Below are 15,388 nucleotides of genomic sequence, written 5' to 3'. Positions count from 1 at the left end.
CTACACACACCTTCCACGTCCCCCATCTGCTCCAATCCATATTTGCCCAATCGTTCCTCCACTTCTCTCTTATACTCTGCCTTTTTCTCATCCTCTTGTAACCTTTCCACTCTCCTTGCAACCACTCCTTCCTCTCATCTTTCCCTTCTTCTATTCATCCATCTTACTTGTATCCTAATTCTGGCCACTACCAAGTAGTGGTCAGAAAGTCCACTCCCCCAGCCTCTATAAGTTCTTGCATCCATTACACATCTTCGCATCCTTTCATCCACACACACATAATCAATCATTGCCTTCCTTTCATTCAGTTTACCAGCCACCCTTCTCATCACTTGCCATGTATACCTGTGGATCATTTTGTGCCTGAAGAGGGTATTGGTTATCACCAATCCCTTCCCAGCACAAATGTCCACTAACGCACTGCCATTCTCTTCTATCTCAGCAGGCACACCCCACTCACCAACTATTCCATCCACCTTCACATTCCCTACTTTACCATTCGTACCACCGATCAAAAACACTCTCTCATTCCTTCCAAACTTTTCCATGCACACTTCCACATTTGTCCAGAAGTCTTCTCTCACTCTGCTAGCACGATCTTGCGTTGGCGCATACACACACACAATCGCCCACATTTGTATTCCAACTTTCAACTTTACCCACACAATCATTGACCCAACTGATCCATACTGTCTTATGCTCTTCTTCCATCTTTTACTCACAACTATACATACTCCTTCGTTTGCCCTCTCATTCTCACCTACTCCTACACATATACCCCATCCATACTCCCATTCTTTCACACTTTCTCCTCTCCATTTTGTTTCAGTCATTCCACATACATCCACTTTTACACCCTCAAGCACCTGGACAATCTCTCTCTCTTTCACCTCATCATTCACTCCTCTTACATTCCACGTAGCCATTACCAAGTCCTTTGTCCGGTCCTTGGTCGTCATCATTTGGTCAGTCCTTGTCCGAGGCTTCTTGTTTGTTTTTTTAGTTAGTTGTTTTCCGGGGAGGGGCACTAACCCTGGCTGAAATGATACGGAATATTACTTATCAGCTCAGTACATCATTTGTATTGGTGAACATTGTCATCACTACTTATATTATTACAAATATGTTTGGAGTGTGTACTGTATACAGTACTTTTTCCAAACAAAATAAAATAGTCGGTAAATTACATAAAATAAAGTGGAGGAATATGAATTGGTAAGGTCTTTCTGATGAAAGTTAAATGTACATTTAGTACTCATTCTTTTGTTCGTTTTTTTGCTTGCACATGAAAGGGAGAGTATTGATGCAAACAATAATGTATGCCATTAACCCCTTAATAACCTCTGACATTGAACAACCCTTTACAGTACTGATGTCAGTGATGTCGAGTTAGTATGAGCTATGAAAAACAGAACAATTATGGGAAGAGAACGAAGGTCACTGGTATGTTTACACGACTCTATCGGCCGTATTCTTAAACATTTCCTTCCCTTGTAGAGGCATGGGAAGGAAGTCTTTAGCTGAAGTAGTATTTAAAAAAAAATCCTTCCCTTCCTGAGCCGTGCGAAGAGAAAGGTTTTTCCTCTGGGAAGCAGAAATTATTGGAACTTGAAGGAATTCCTTGACCCTTCTCTTCAAAAATTCCTTCATAAATTTTGTGCGTTGTGGTTCATTGTCTTATAAATATATAAAATGTTGACAGAAGTTACTGTATAATTTTATTGGTGCAGTTTACAACACTATATTAATGTTTAAGAGCTATTTGCATCTCTTTAAAAGTGTTACCCATGTCGGCTGAGACAATTAGCCAGACATAAACAGAGCAGACGACGCACTACCACCGATATTCATCCAGTCTTTTATGATCTGACACTGACAAATCTTATACATTATGGCAAGGGTCAAACGAGGATTCATTTCAAGAAACATTTTGGTTGTTAATTTGCCCGAAAAAGGAAAATCTGCCGTCAAGGTCACACGTGTGGTTCGGCTCATGTCTTCCAGCTGGAAAAAAAACAAGTGAGCGCCGCCATGCGAGTACACGAGACGGACATTAACAAGTGATTCTTTACACTTACTAATAACAACATTAAGCGTAATAATATTCCTTGAATATAATTTATTATCAAAATATTGTCTTGAGGAGTGAACACCGCTGCGGTGTTGGCCAGAATGGCATTTATGGCTGAATACAAACCAACAGTATAGATGTGGTGGCGACCTCCCATGTCTCAAATGTGCTGTGCTTTCATTATCCAGCACGAGATATGCGTGTTTTGATGTATTAGTTTATAAATTTAACGCTCCATGATACCAAATATCAGCAGGATGTGTCATTTTAGTTTAACAGGGCTACCAACCTGAACATTTTTCCTTCCCTTCCAAGGAAATCTTTACGCATACTGAACGGAAAGAAAAATCCTTCGAAGGGAAGGAAAAGTTTAGGGAAGGAATTATTTTTAAGAATATGGCCATATGCTACAATTCCAAGCAGTCGGGAGGTCGCTTTATCTCAGATGTTTTCGCTCATTTGCTAAATGAACCGTAACTTTCTCAGTTCTCCGGTGAATCATAACGAATCACAGCATGGGTTTAGGAAGCTAAATAACACATTGTTAGGTGTGCCAGATGATTATCTTCACATCCTCAAGAAAATGGAAGAAATTTAATCCCTCTTTGAGTACATAGAGTAAGTTTCTTCCATTCTTCTGAAATCAATTTATTTTTCTTAAAGATGTGAAGATAATCGTCTGGCACACCTAGCAATGTGTTATTTAGCTTCCTAAACTGATGCTATGATTTGCTATGAGTCATGGAAGAATTGATAAAGTTATGGTGCGTTTACTAAATCGGTGAAAACATGAGATTAACCAACTGCCTGACTGCTTGGAATCGTAGCGTAGAGTCATGTAAACATTCCAGTGACCTTCGTTCCCTCCCCATAATTGTTCTTTTTTTTTTTTTTTATAGCTCACACTAACTTGATATCACTGACATCGGTACTGTAAAGGGTTGTTCAGTGCTGGAGGTTATTAAGGGGTCAATGGGATACATTACTGTTTGCATCAATACTCATTCACATATAAACACAGAAACGAACAAACGAATGGGCGCTAAATGTACGTTTAACTTTCATCAGAAAAACCTTAGCAATTCATATTCCCCCAGTTTATTTTATGTATTTTTCTGACTTAGGTTAGGTTTGGTTAAATTATTAGATACAGTTAAACTTGGTTAGGTTAGGTCCCTTCCACCATTATGCTGAAGAATAAAAATACAAGAGCTGTCACAGCCGTACACCTAAAAACAACGGGGAAACTGATTTAACAAGCAACATCTGTTTATGGGTAATGCATTACAGTATCAGTGGTTCATGAGCTACGCAGTTAGCGGTAAATATCATATTCAGGAAAACGTCAAGAATGAGCGAATTTCAAGAATTAGTGAGGGGGCTTGGAACGTAACCCTCACTAATTTGGGGGGATGGTTACAGTCCTGTATGATACAGTTCAATATTGTAATCAATACAGTACTATACCTGATTATAGTGAACATATAGAAGTGTAATGAAACATTAGGCCTACAAGTCACAGATAACATTTCCTTGACTGCCGAGATTATTCCAGACATCAGCCGAACAATCAAAGATTTTCGTAAATGGGACTATTTCTCAAAATGCCGGATCTACCGAATAATCAGGTGCTGAATAATAGGACTTTTACTGTATATATATAATGACTGCTATTTAACCCCTTAACCGCGGGCTTGTTTTGCTTTGACTTGCGGCTCCCGCGGGTATATTCGCGCTCCGACAGACTCTCTAAAAATATTTGCCAAAAATCAGTTATTAGTCCTAGAATATTAAAATCACATATGCTTATGGCATATACCTTCAGCTTTCTCCTAGGGTGTTTGTTGAGCCTTTGTCGAGTACCGTAGGACTTGTGGAGACCTCTGAAGTTGGGTAACGAAGTCTCCACTTTACACTTCCCGACAACCCATAATATGATTACCACAGCCTGATATTATCACTAGAAACACTATTCTATGATTCTCAAATAGTTTGGAATCCATACTCAAAAAAAAAAAAAAAAAACTGTGAAAGCAACGAAAATTACGAGGGCGTATGACTTTCCTACTTGACATCGTTCGCCGCTGGTGTTCTGTCATTTATTATTCAAAAAAACACACATAGTTTATATTTCTATTACTATATAACATATATATATCTACAGTCTTTATCCAGAAGTTTCCTTCAGTAATAGTAGTTTATTGTCACTGTAGGGATTCAATTTCTCTTTCAGTAAAATACGTAGCATTCACTTTCTCGTCCTGTATACTAGCGTTGAGAATGATTGTCACTTTCACCTTCACTCTCATAACTCATAGTATTCATACATGCTAGAGTGAAACTTTCAGTTTCATTACTCCTAGTATATATACTCGTATTCTTATAATACTACTCATTTACATTTCTGTGTACGTTCTCTATTTTATTTACATTATTTACATTTCTATTTTATTTACACTGTGTTATGCACTGTCACTTGCAGTAACTTATAAAACTATTTTCCACTGTTCACTTATATTTGCATTCATTGCTTTCACTTGCTGTTTACACATTATTTACAATTCCACTTGCACTGTTTTACTCACCAGAAAGATCGTAGTCACTCTCTAATAATTGTCAGCCCTTTACCTCTTTCCACACGAGGTTTAGTAGGGGGTAGAGGTCACAGGGCCCTTTGCATGGGGCTAAAAAGCGGCGGATGTTAGCAGGCATGAATCTGACGTACTTTCACCTTGAAAGACGACAGTAAACTGATACTGGTGGGCCGGGGTGGCCTACCTAGGGAGAATGCATTACTGCCAACGTCAGCCTCGTGAGAGCTGCTAATATATAGTTATGAAATGATTGGCAGGAAATCTAGACAATACATTATAAATTAGGTAGTTCCAGGTGAATGTAAATATCACTTAGGCTTCTCCCTTTCCTCCTTATGTATATTTTTATTATGAGAATAGATTATACGTCATATTTCAAGGGGAAATAAGCAACGAAAATTAGCGAACGAGTGCATGTGAGGTGTTGTCAGGTGATAATTAGCCAATTCCAGGTGTATGGCACTATCACTTACCTAATTTCGTTTTGGTATATATTATTTGGTACAGTAAACCCTCATTATACGATGCCTCTTTGTACGATATTTCGCTTATACAGTGTCAAAATTTTAGTACCCTATGCCCACTATACAATGGGAATGATTTGCAACAACGATGGATCATCCGCGGCTCAGTGAACAGCGAATGTGCAAACGCAACAAAAACGTCCTCACACTGTCGGCATTAGACCACACACACCTGTCCACCGGTCCAGCCTCAATAGCTAATGAGAGAGACAGTAGATAGGAAAAAAAATGTGACATTGTTTGGTGATAAAGATGAAATCAGAGATAAAGTTGAGAGAAAAGATACAGAGGAAAAGATTGCCAGTGAATTGATTAAAGAATTAGGTAAAGAAAATAATGGATGGAAGAGATTGAGGGAGTGTGGAGGTTGGGACAGTATTGAAAGGGTGGAGCAAGGTCAGTCAATATTCAGTTCAAGTCAGTAAGGATGGCGGAGGAAGGGTTGAAATATACATGAAAGTTGAAGGAGAGTGAGAGATATAGGGTAGCAGGATAGTAGTGAGGAGGGACCTGAATAGTGTTCATGAGTGTTATGTTTCAGTATTGTTTCAGTGTGTCGCTGCTGTTTGGGTTTATGCTAGGCAAAGGAACCACTGATACCATATTCATTATCCAACAGCTTCAGGAAAAATATATAGGAAAGAAAAGGGGGCTGTGCTTTGTTTTTGTTTATGTGGAGAAGGCCTTTGACAGAGTCCCATGGGAGCTGGTTTAGTGGGTAGTAAGAAAGCATAGGATAGAGGAGTGGCTGGTTACAGTGGTTATAGCTATGTATGCTGGGGTGCACCTGGGGGGGGGGGGGCCTTAGCTCTCTGGGTCCTTTAAAAATTTATATATATTTATTTCGATAACAGCAAAACATGAGAAATTGGCAAGTACATACAAAGAGTAACACATGAGCCAGCAGCTCTCTGACTCTAAACCTGCATATGACCTCCCAGTAATTATCGGATTACCTGACCTCACTTCACTACGGGCCCCCCCCTTAGAAAATTCCTGGGTGTGCCCCTGTATGTATGTATGCATGCACTCAGGTGAGAGTAAATGGATGTTTGAGTGATGAATTTTCTGAATGTTAGCTTGCATCAGGGCTCAGTTTTGAGCCACTTATTGTTTGTCATGGTGCATGAAGTGCTGTGACATGACTTCAGAAATAGACTCCCACAGGAAATGTATGCTGATGTCTTAGTGTTGTTTGGAGAGAGTGAAGGGGAGGCAGAGGAAATATTTAGGAAATGGAGAGATCGAATGGTGCAGAAAGGTTTGAGAGTAAATGCAGATAAAACTAAAGCACTGATACAGTATCTAGGGCTGGTGGTGGTGCTGTCAAAGCAGAGGGAGTGTGGCCATTTGCTGATTGCCACAAGAGTGTGGGATGTAACTCAGTCTCGTGTAGTGTTTATGATATTTGGGTGCATAAGAAATGTAATGGTATCAGAGGTAGGCTGCAAAATAATGCTAACTTCATGCATGCAGTATGCGGGGAGAGCATGTAGAGACTGTCAGACATGAAAGGATTGATGTTGCTGGAGAATCTTTTGAGTATGTGGGGGAGTTTTGTTATTTGGGGAACATGTTATGTGCTGGAGGTGTGGCGAGGGTAAGGAATGGTTGGAGGAAGTTCAGGGGGCTGTTGCCTCTCCTAACAGAGAATTCTCCCTTCGTGCTAAGGGAGCTTTGTATGCATCATATGTTAGGAATGTAATGCCGTATGGTAGTGAAACCTGGGCAGTATATTAAGAGGATATTCTTAGGCTCAGACACACAGAAGTGACAATGATTAGATGAATACAACATGTAGTGTGTCCTTGAATTTGAGGCCTGGGGGGGCTAGGATTGCAATTGAAGAGCTGAGAGGAAGTATTGGACTCAACTGTATTGGTGTTGCGATGACGAGGGATAGACTGAGATAGTTGGGCATGTTGAGAGGATGGAGGGTGACAGTTGGGTGCAGAAGGTGAGAAGTGTGAACATTAGAGGAAAGGTTACAAGGGGCAGACCAAAAAAAGACCTAGGACGAGGCCATAGAGTGTGACCTAAGGGATAAGGAACTGAATAGGGAAGCTGCCAGAGATTGAGCAACATGGAGAGCTGCCATTAGATGACTAAGGCTGATGCATGCAAGCATGTTGGAGCCTTTATAAACAATATGACACATTTTAGTAATGAAGAAGAACTAAAGGAAAGGATTTGTTGTTCATACTACTGAAGCATGATATGCAGCTACGGCATTCCATATCCAATACACTAAGTGACCTCAAGTATGTGTGGGTAGGGAAGTTTGTTGGTATTTTCTGTAGTTCATGCAGAGTAAAGTAAACCTAGCAAAATAGTCTTCAATAATGTATGTTATCAACATTCCAGATCAGCGGTACTCCAGAAGTGGGAGAATCTTGAAAGGCAAAGGTCCTCTCTTCAGTGTTGAAGATGCTGAAGATGATAGGGATGGCAACACAGATCATGATTTCCAGGAGGAAGGAGGTGAAGGTGAAGAGAATCATGGGCACCAGAGTCTGTTGTTCAGAAAGAAGAGAGGTAGGAAGAGAAAGAGACGTCTCCCATCTCCTGATAATTTTGAAGAGGAACTGCAGCTAAATGGAGATGAAAAGGACATAGATTGTAATAAAGAAATCTCAATTAAAAATGAGCATGTAGATGAGGAGGATGAAGAATTAGCCTTGGAGATCCTTAGAACAAAAGGTTATGGGCTGAGGACAAAACGCCGACTAAAAAAGCTAAGCGACATGCACTACATACAGGAGAAGGCAGTCAAGAAACGCATGGATCGAACCCAAGAATTTGCCTGCCAGATGTGTGAGCGGATCTTTCCTACATTTTCAAGGCTGCAACGCCATGCTAAGGATGAACATGACTCAACAGAATTTTCCTTCCCATGTGATGTATGTGGTGTTGTGTTTACTCGACCACACAACCTGGAGCGACATAAAGACACAAAGCATAGTGATGGGGAGAGACGTTTTGTTTGTGAGCACTGTGGTCGCAGGTTTGGACGTCAGGATGTATTATCTGTCCACGTTTCTATGGTCCACCTTAAAAGAACCATCAACGGGAAAAAGGGACCAGCAGTAATAGGGGCAAATACATTCCACTGTCCTAGTTGTGATAAGTTCTTCTCCAAAGAACAAAGGTTAAAAGAACACAGACAGGGAGATCTAACATGTGCTGACTGCTCATTGTCCTTTGAATGCAAGACATCTCTAAGAATACACCAGTACAAGCATCATCCAACCGCCTGTAGTGAATGTGGGAAGGTATGTGATAATAAACAACAGATGTATTTCCACCGTCTGTCTCATGCACCCAAGTTTGTTTGCAAGTACTGCAATAAAGGATTTTTGTGGAAGTCTCAGTATACAGTACACATAGCTACACACACAGGGGAGAGGCCAGTTCTTTGTGACATCTGTGGCAAATCCTTTGCCCACAAATTGGCCGTTCGTAAACACAAATGGCAGGAACACAATGAAAACAATAAGAAGTTTAAGTGTGAGCACTGTAATAAATACTTTGTGTACAAAGGAAAGCTTCAGTCACACTTGAGGAGCCATACTGGGGAGAAACCGTTCACATGCCACCTGTGCCCATCTAACTTTTCTCAGCGGTGCAATTTGACAGCACACATCAAAAGTGTGCATGGGGTGTACATCCACTCCATAAAGAGTGATGGTACCACACACACACAGCTAGTCAAATACAAGCGAGCCAAGAAACCACCACCACAGCTTGCTGAGCCCACACCCCAAGCAGCTGTTGTTAATACTGTTATTACCCCAACTGTCCAGTCACCACCACCTGACCAGGCAGAAGTATCTAACATCCAGGATCAAGTGCAGATGTCAGAATCATTTGAAACTGAAGCTGCAGTTTACCAGATTGTTTATGCATATCCCCAGTGATTACTGCATTCCCATGAGTTAGGCTAACTAGGGCTTGCTTTATATCCTGATTCAGTATTGTACAGTAATTTTAATGTTTATCATTACCAGAATGATAGTTGGAGTGATCCTTGAGATCTGAATAGTGTATTTTCCCTCAGTTTTTCACTTGTATTGAACTGCATACATACAGTATATCCTTCTCATAATTGTTATAGTACCGATGTCATAGCTTTCCATTCTTTGTGTCATAGGAGTACTAAGAAAAATTCATGTAACCTACATTTTTCATTAATCTTGAAACAAGAATATCACAATGAAATTTGAGTTTAATAGTCATCATCATCATCATCATCATCATCATCCAGACCTCCTTTCCTACCCTAGGGCAGGATGAGGAGTAGCAATGTCCATACAGCCCAAATTTGCCCAGTCCAATGGGCCACACTTCCATTCACTCATCATTCAAGCCTCCAGATCCTGGCTTTATCGGATACACCAGAAACATTCACCACGTTCTGTAGCTTCACATAAACATATATTATTGAGTCAATCCGGATGCTGCCACATTAAAAAGGGGTGCCAAATCCCTGATCATGCACTTCTTCTCACAACATTCATCCAGCCAGCTCGATCACTTGTCATTTCCCTAGCCTCATTGACCTCCAAACCTCTTTTCCTCACACATTCATCCACCATATCTCTCCACCTTTTTCTTGGCCTACCTCGCCTCCTCCCTCCTTCAAACTTGCTCAGATGTACGTTTTTCACCACTCTATTGTTATCCATTCTCTCCACATGACCATACCATCTCAGTACACACACTTCAGTTCTGGTGTCCACTGACTTCCTCACTCCACGTCTTTCACGAATCACATCATTTTGTATCCTATCCACCCTTGGCACTCCACATACATTCCTCAGCAGTCCCATCTCCATTGCTCTTACTCTTGACTCTTCATTTTCATGCTACACCATAGTCTCACATAAATATGTTAAAGTTGGCACTAACACTCCTTCATGTAAACCTTGCGCAGCTGCAACACCCAAGCCTCTGTTTCTTATCAAGGCCTTTGTTGCACCAGCTGCTTTTCTTCCTTGTCACTCTACTTTCAACTTCTTTTACAAATTTTCCTCTCTTTTCTATCACTGTACCCAGGTATTTGAACTCTCTCACCAGTTCCAGTCTCTCTCCATTCACTGTAACATCACAGTGGGAGTCACTTTCTCTCTCAGTAACCATCACTTTACTCTTTTCTACATTTACTCTCAAGGCACGACGCTCACAGACCTTGGCAAAACTCTGCACTAGCCTACCAAGTTCTTGTTCGGTACTTGCAAGCTGTACTGCATCATCAGCATACAACAGATTTGAGATATTCCATCCATATAGTAATATTGATAATAGATTTAAATTGTAGTACCAGGTGTATCATGTTTATAAGGTAATTTCAGTATAGTAATGAAAGATGTTTGAAGGTTATTAATTTGTATATGTGTGAGCGGATCACTGTCAGCGTTGGAGTGAGGTAGGGGCATGTCATGCCCCACTGGCTGTTAAGTAATACATAATTGTTAAATAAAGTACATAGTTGTCAAAACAAGTTAGAGAATATGAGTGAAGCTGGTGAGGGAGGGAATATTTCCTACGCAACGTTGGGTCTGGTTGGTGCTTGGATGGGTGACCGCCTGGGAGCGCCAGATGCTGTTGGCATCCTTACGTGTCAAGTGGGGTTGGTGGAGGATTGGTGCCCCTCCCTGTAAAACAATTAACTCTGAGCCCTTGGCCACCCCGTTTGGGATACATGGCATCTGGCAAGGAATGAATGAATGAAAGATAATGCTTTGATGTTTATCAATAAAATTTTGTGAATATGTGCTAGAGGTGATGTGAAGAAATTACTGGATAAGGTTTTCATTGGTAAGTGTTAGGAGAAATGACTTGCAGTATCATTTGGTGGTGAGTGGTGATAGACATGAGTTGCTGGAAGATTGTAGGTATGAGGATACTGGTGCTGTGACAGAGGTAAAAGACATCAGAGAGTAAAGTGCTTTAGGGATTAACTGGCCAGTGCTGTGAAAGCCTTTGTATGAACACCAAGGACTGAGTGGAGAGGCTGCAGGATATAATGGTGATTTTGTGCCCTTATTGACCCGTGGATTGTGCAATTACCCTTTTTTTAATCCCATCCTGTGGTGTGCAAAAAACAAAGGATTTTTTTTTTTTTTTTTTTTTTTTTTTTTTTTTAACTTGAAGACAAACATCCAGGGCATCATTTGGAAAAAAAAAAAAACTCCATCTTTGTGTAGGACCATATGTAAGTTTACATAGGGGAGTGTGAAAAAATAAAATCTTGTTTTTGTTTCTTATAAATATAAAGATAAACATCCAGGGCCTCATTTGGTGAAAAGAAAAAAAAATCTCTCTCTCTCTCTCTCTCCGTCTTTGCATAGCGCCATGCGCAAGTTTGTGTGGGGGTCGAGTAATTAACGGTAATGCATGGCCAGCACAGCCTGAGTTGTGGCTCGCAACGCGACGCTACCCAGCTTGAGCTGTGGCTTGCGGTCCACGGGTTAACATCTAGATATTAGACTCTACTGGGTATTGTTTGTAGTTTGATTTTTTCCCTCTATTTATTGATTAAGCCCACTCCATTTGTTTGTGGGAAATGAGCTGGATTGAGGTATACTGTACTATACAATAGTTCCTCATTATCATATGCTGTCACAGTAAATTAGAGAAAAATTGCCCATCAAAGTTCTTTAACAAAACTGATTTATCAATTTTCCACAATGTACAGTACAAATTGTACAGAATGATTTGTGATGCATTGGAGTACATCCCTGACTTACAAACACTGCATGTATTTGTGTTACAGTTCACAGACTTTTCAGGCAGTATGCTGTACTCTAATGTGTAGTTTATATTCCCCTTTTGTTAGAAGGGTAATATGTAAGCCTGGTAGAAAAATTAAGCCTTGTTAAATTGAAGTAGTCTTCCTGTTATTTCACAGTTTCCATCTTAATAAGTATCACTTTCATTTCATCAAATAGAACAATCATGAATAACTTTATTTTTTTTAATAGTCTTGTGTTGGATGAGAAAAAGGCAGAATATACGTGAGAAGTCGAGGAACGATTGGGTAAATATGAATTGGAGCAGATGGGGGACGTAGAAGGTGTGTGCAAGATATTCACAGAAGAAATATGTGCAGCATGTGATGTGGTGTGTTGGGTGAAGAGAAGACGAAAGGGGGTGCAAGGAACAGCATGGTGGAATGAAGAGGTGAGACAGGCTGTGGCACAAAAGAAGAGAGCGTACAATGAATGGATGAGAAGTAGGGGCTTGGAAGAAGTTGAGAGGCAGAAGAGAGAGTTATATGTAGAAAGGAAGAGAGAGGTGAAAAGATTAGTAAGAGTAAGAAGAGAGTGGATGAGGAATTTGAGTGTAAAGTGGAGGGACGGTAAGAAAATGTTCTGGAAAGAGATGAAGAGAGTCAGACAAGGTGGTAGTGAAGTTAGGAGGGGAGTGAAAGATAAAAATGGTAGATTACTAGTGGAGAAGGGAGAAAAAGTGAGCAGATGGAGATAACACTTTAAGGAATTGTTTAACATAGAGAATGGAAGTAATGTGAGTACTGTATAACTGGCTCGGGAATGGCTGGGAGGAGGAGGGAGGTGAGAAGACAGGAAGAAATCAGTAGGATAGAAGTTGTGGAAGCAATGAAGAAAGTCAATTTGAGGAAAGCCCCAGGAATTGATGGAGTGTGTGGTGAAATGCTGAAGCATTGGGGAGAGATAGTAGTAGAATGGATGTGGAAGATGTGCACAGGAAGGTAGAGTCCCGGAGGATTGGAAGTCAGGTATAATTATTCCCTTGTACAAAGGAAAAGGGGAAAAAGAAGTTGTGGTAATCATAGAGGTATTTGTCTTCTTAGTGTAATAGGAAAAGTGTATGGTAAGATACTTATTGACAGGGAAATAACAGAGGAATTAGTTGGAGAAGAACAGGGAGGCTTTAAGAAGGGAAGAGGTTGTGTCGATCAGATATTCATTCTTAGATCTTTAGTGGAAAAGTTTCTAGAGAAGGGAAAGAAGTTGTATGCGGCCTTCATGGATTTGGAGAAAGCATATGACAGGGTGGATAGACAAGGATTGTGTAAAGTACTAAGAATATATGGAGTAGATGGAAGTTGTTGAATTCTGTGAAGAGTATATATGATGGTGCTAAGGCTGCATTGCGTGTGGATGGTGAACTGAGTGAATGTTTCTCTGAAGGTTGGGTTGAAACAGGGATGTGTCCTGTCTCCATGGTTGTTCAATCTGTACATGGATGGGGTTATAAAAGAGATACAAGGTAGGGCAGTGGATGTTGGAGTGGCCCTAGTGAGTGAGGGTAGCGTTTGGAAACTACCTGTACTGTTGTTTGCAGATGATACTGCGTTGTTAAATGAAGACGAAGGGGAGCTGCAAGGCTTGGTGGATGAGTTTGGGAGAGTGTGTAAGAAACGGAATCTAAAGGTGAATGTAGGGAAGAGTAAAGTGATAGTCTTTGAGAGAGGTGAAGTTACTGAATGTACAGTGAGGTTGAATGGTGGGGAAATGGAAAATGTGAGTACATTTAAGTACTTGGGGAGTGTGATGAGTAAGGATGGAAGTTTGGAGGGCGAAGTGCTTGAAAGGGTACAACAAGGAAGAAAGGTTTGCTGGTTTCTTGAAAGCAGTGATAACAAACAAGGAAGTGAGCATGGAAGTGAAAAAGTTACTACATGACAGTATTGTGATAACAAACAAGGAAGTGAGCATGGAAGTGAAAAAGTTACTACATGACAGTATTGTGAAACCAACTCTAACGCATGGAAGTGAAGCTTGGACATTGTTGGAAGGACACAAGTCAAGAGTGAGAGCAGTGGAAATGAGTTATTTAAGAGGAGCCTGTGGAGTCACATGGAGAGATAGGCTGACAAATTAGGATATAGAGGAGCATTGTGGTGTGGATGTGATAGGAAGCATTAGGAAGAACACACTGATGTGGTTTGGCCATGTGGAGAGGATGGAGGGTGAGAGACTGACAAGGAGAGTGTATGTGAGTGAGGTGGAGGGGGGGGGGAGGCTGAGGATGAGATGGAGGGATGGAGTTGAGAGGTATATGAGAGAGGGGGGTGTGAGTTGGGAGCAGGGTAGTGAAATGGCGGGGGACAGGGCGACGTGGAGGTGATTTGTTTGTGACCACCTCATATGGGATTAAGGCGTCTGGCAATAGATAGATAGATAGTGTACTTAAGTTTATTAAAGTGTTAGTTTTTATTCACTGTAATAATGTTTTGTAAGTAATGAAACATAATTAAGCAATACATGGATACATGTATCTGTAAGTTGATCCCACTAGAGTCTTATGTCAGTCATGAACTGTATAATGTACAGTAGCACATTTAGGTAATCTACACTAAATTATATAATGTACTTTATAATTAATGTGGGAAAATTTATTGTATTTTTGTTGCAGTGAGACAATGCATTTTCCTAAAACTTTTTACCTGAAATTGTATGTTGCAGAACACTTTATCCTTGAGCAAATTCTCAAACTCATAACCCCTTGGAGCTGCTGGCATCTTTGTGTAGTTAATTCTTGCAATATGCAAACAATTTTACTCAGCTTCTCAGGAACTTTCAAGTGGAGGGGTTAAGTGTAGCTTTCATTAACCTATATACTGTGATGTACCTCAGTAGAGGACATGACTTTGGCTGTGACAGGCCTGGATAGAGACCTTTTTTTTTTTTTAAGTACTGTAGATACTGACCTGGAACTCTCCATGCTATATTTCCTCATGCATTCTTCCATCTCACTGGGACTCACTGGGATTCAGAATCCCACCATAATCAGGTATATGGTATGAATTTTAGCACCAATAGTTTTCAAGACCATACTTAAGAGTTCATCTATCATTCTGAAGTTCTGCATGTAGGCATCAGAGGCCAAGACAGTTTGATATGAACTGAGTTCAGTTATATAGAGCAGTATATAAACTGTCGAAATTTTTCCAGTGGGATTTAAGAAACAGATTTCATTGACCAACATAGCTTAAATTTAGTGTGTTTGGAATAAGCTGATCCAGAGTTGCGCCACTGGCCATTGATTGATGCTGCTACTGTGAGCAAGACAATAGGCAGGTTGGAGCTGGGGAAGGCAGCAGATGTGACTGGGTTGACTGCTAAAATGCTGAAGACCTCAGGAGACAGGAGATATAAGAGTGAGTTTAGTTACTGATTTGATAAATACAAATATATATATGAGTATGTTCC

The 15,388-nt window shown here is 40.5% G+C and overlaps 1 protein-coding gene across 1 annotated transcript in view; it reads left to right on the top strand.

Annotated features, from left to right (window-relative positions):
* The window catches only part of LOC145414121 (uncharacterized), a 37,570-nt gene extending 28,226 nt beyond the window's left edge, over window positions 1-9,344 (top strand). The window contains exon 2 of the mRNA XM_080283681.1: window positions 7,554-9,344. Coding sequence (XP_080139807.1) covers window positions 7,554-9,106 — 1,553 coding nt within the window. The 3' untranslated portion in view covers window positions 9,107-9,344. The remainder of the gene's footprint in view (window positions 1-7,553) is intronic.
* The last annotated feature ends 6,044 nt before the right edge of the window (window positions 9,345-15,388 follow it).

This window comes from Coenobita brevimanus, chromosome 98 (genome assembly GCF_032717465.1).
Source record: "Coenobita brevimanus isolate Jiangsu-jjx chromosome 98, ASM3271746v2, whole genome shotgun sequence".
NCBI classification, from domain to species: Eukaryota; Metazoa; Arthropoda; class Malacostraca; order Decapoda; family Coenobitidae; genus Coenobita; species Coenobita brevimanus.
This window is presented reverse-complemented; position numbering and strand designations above follow the sequence as displayed.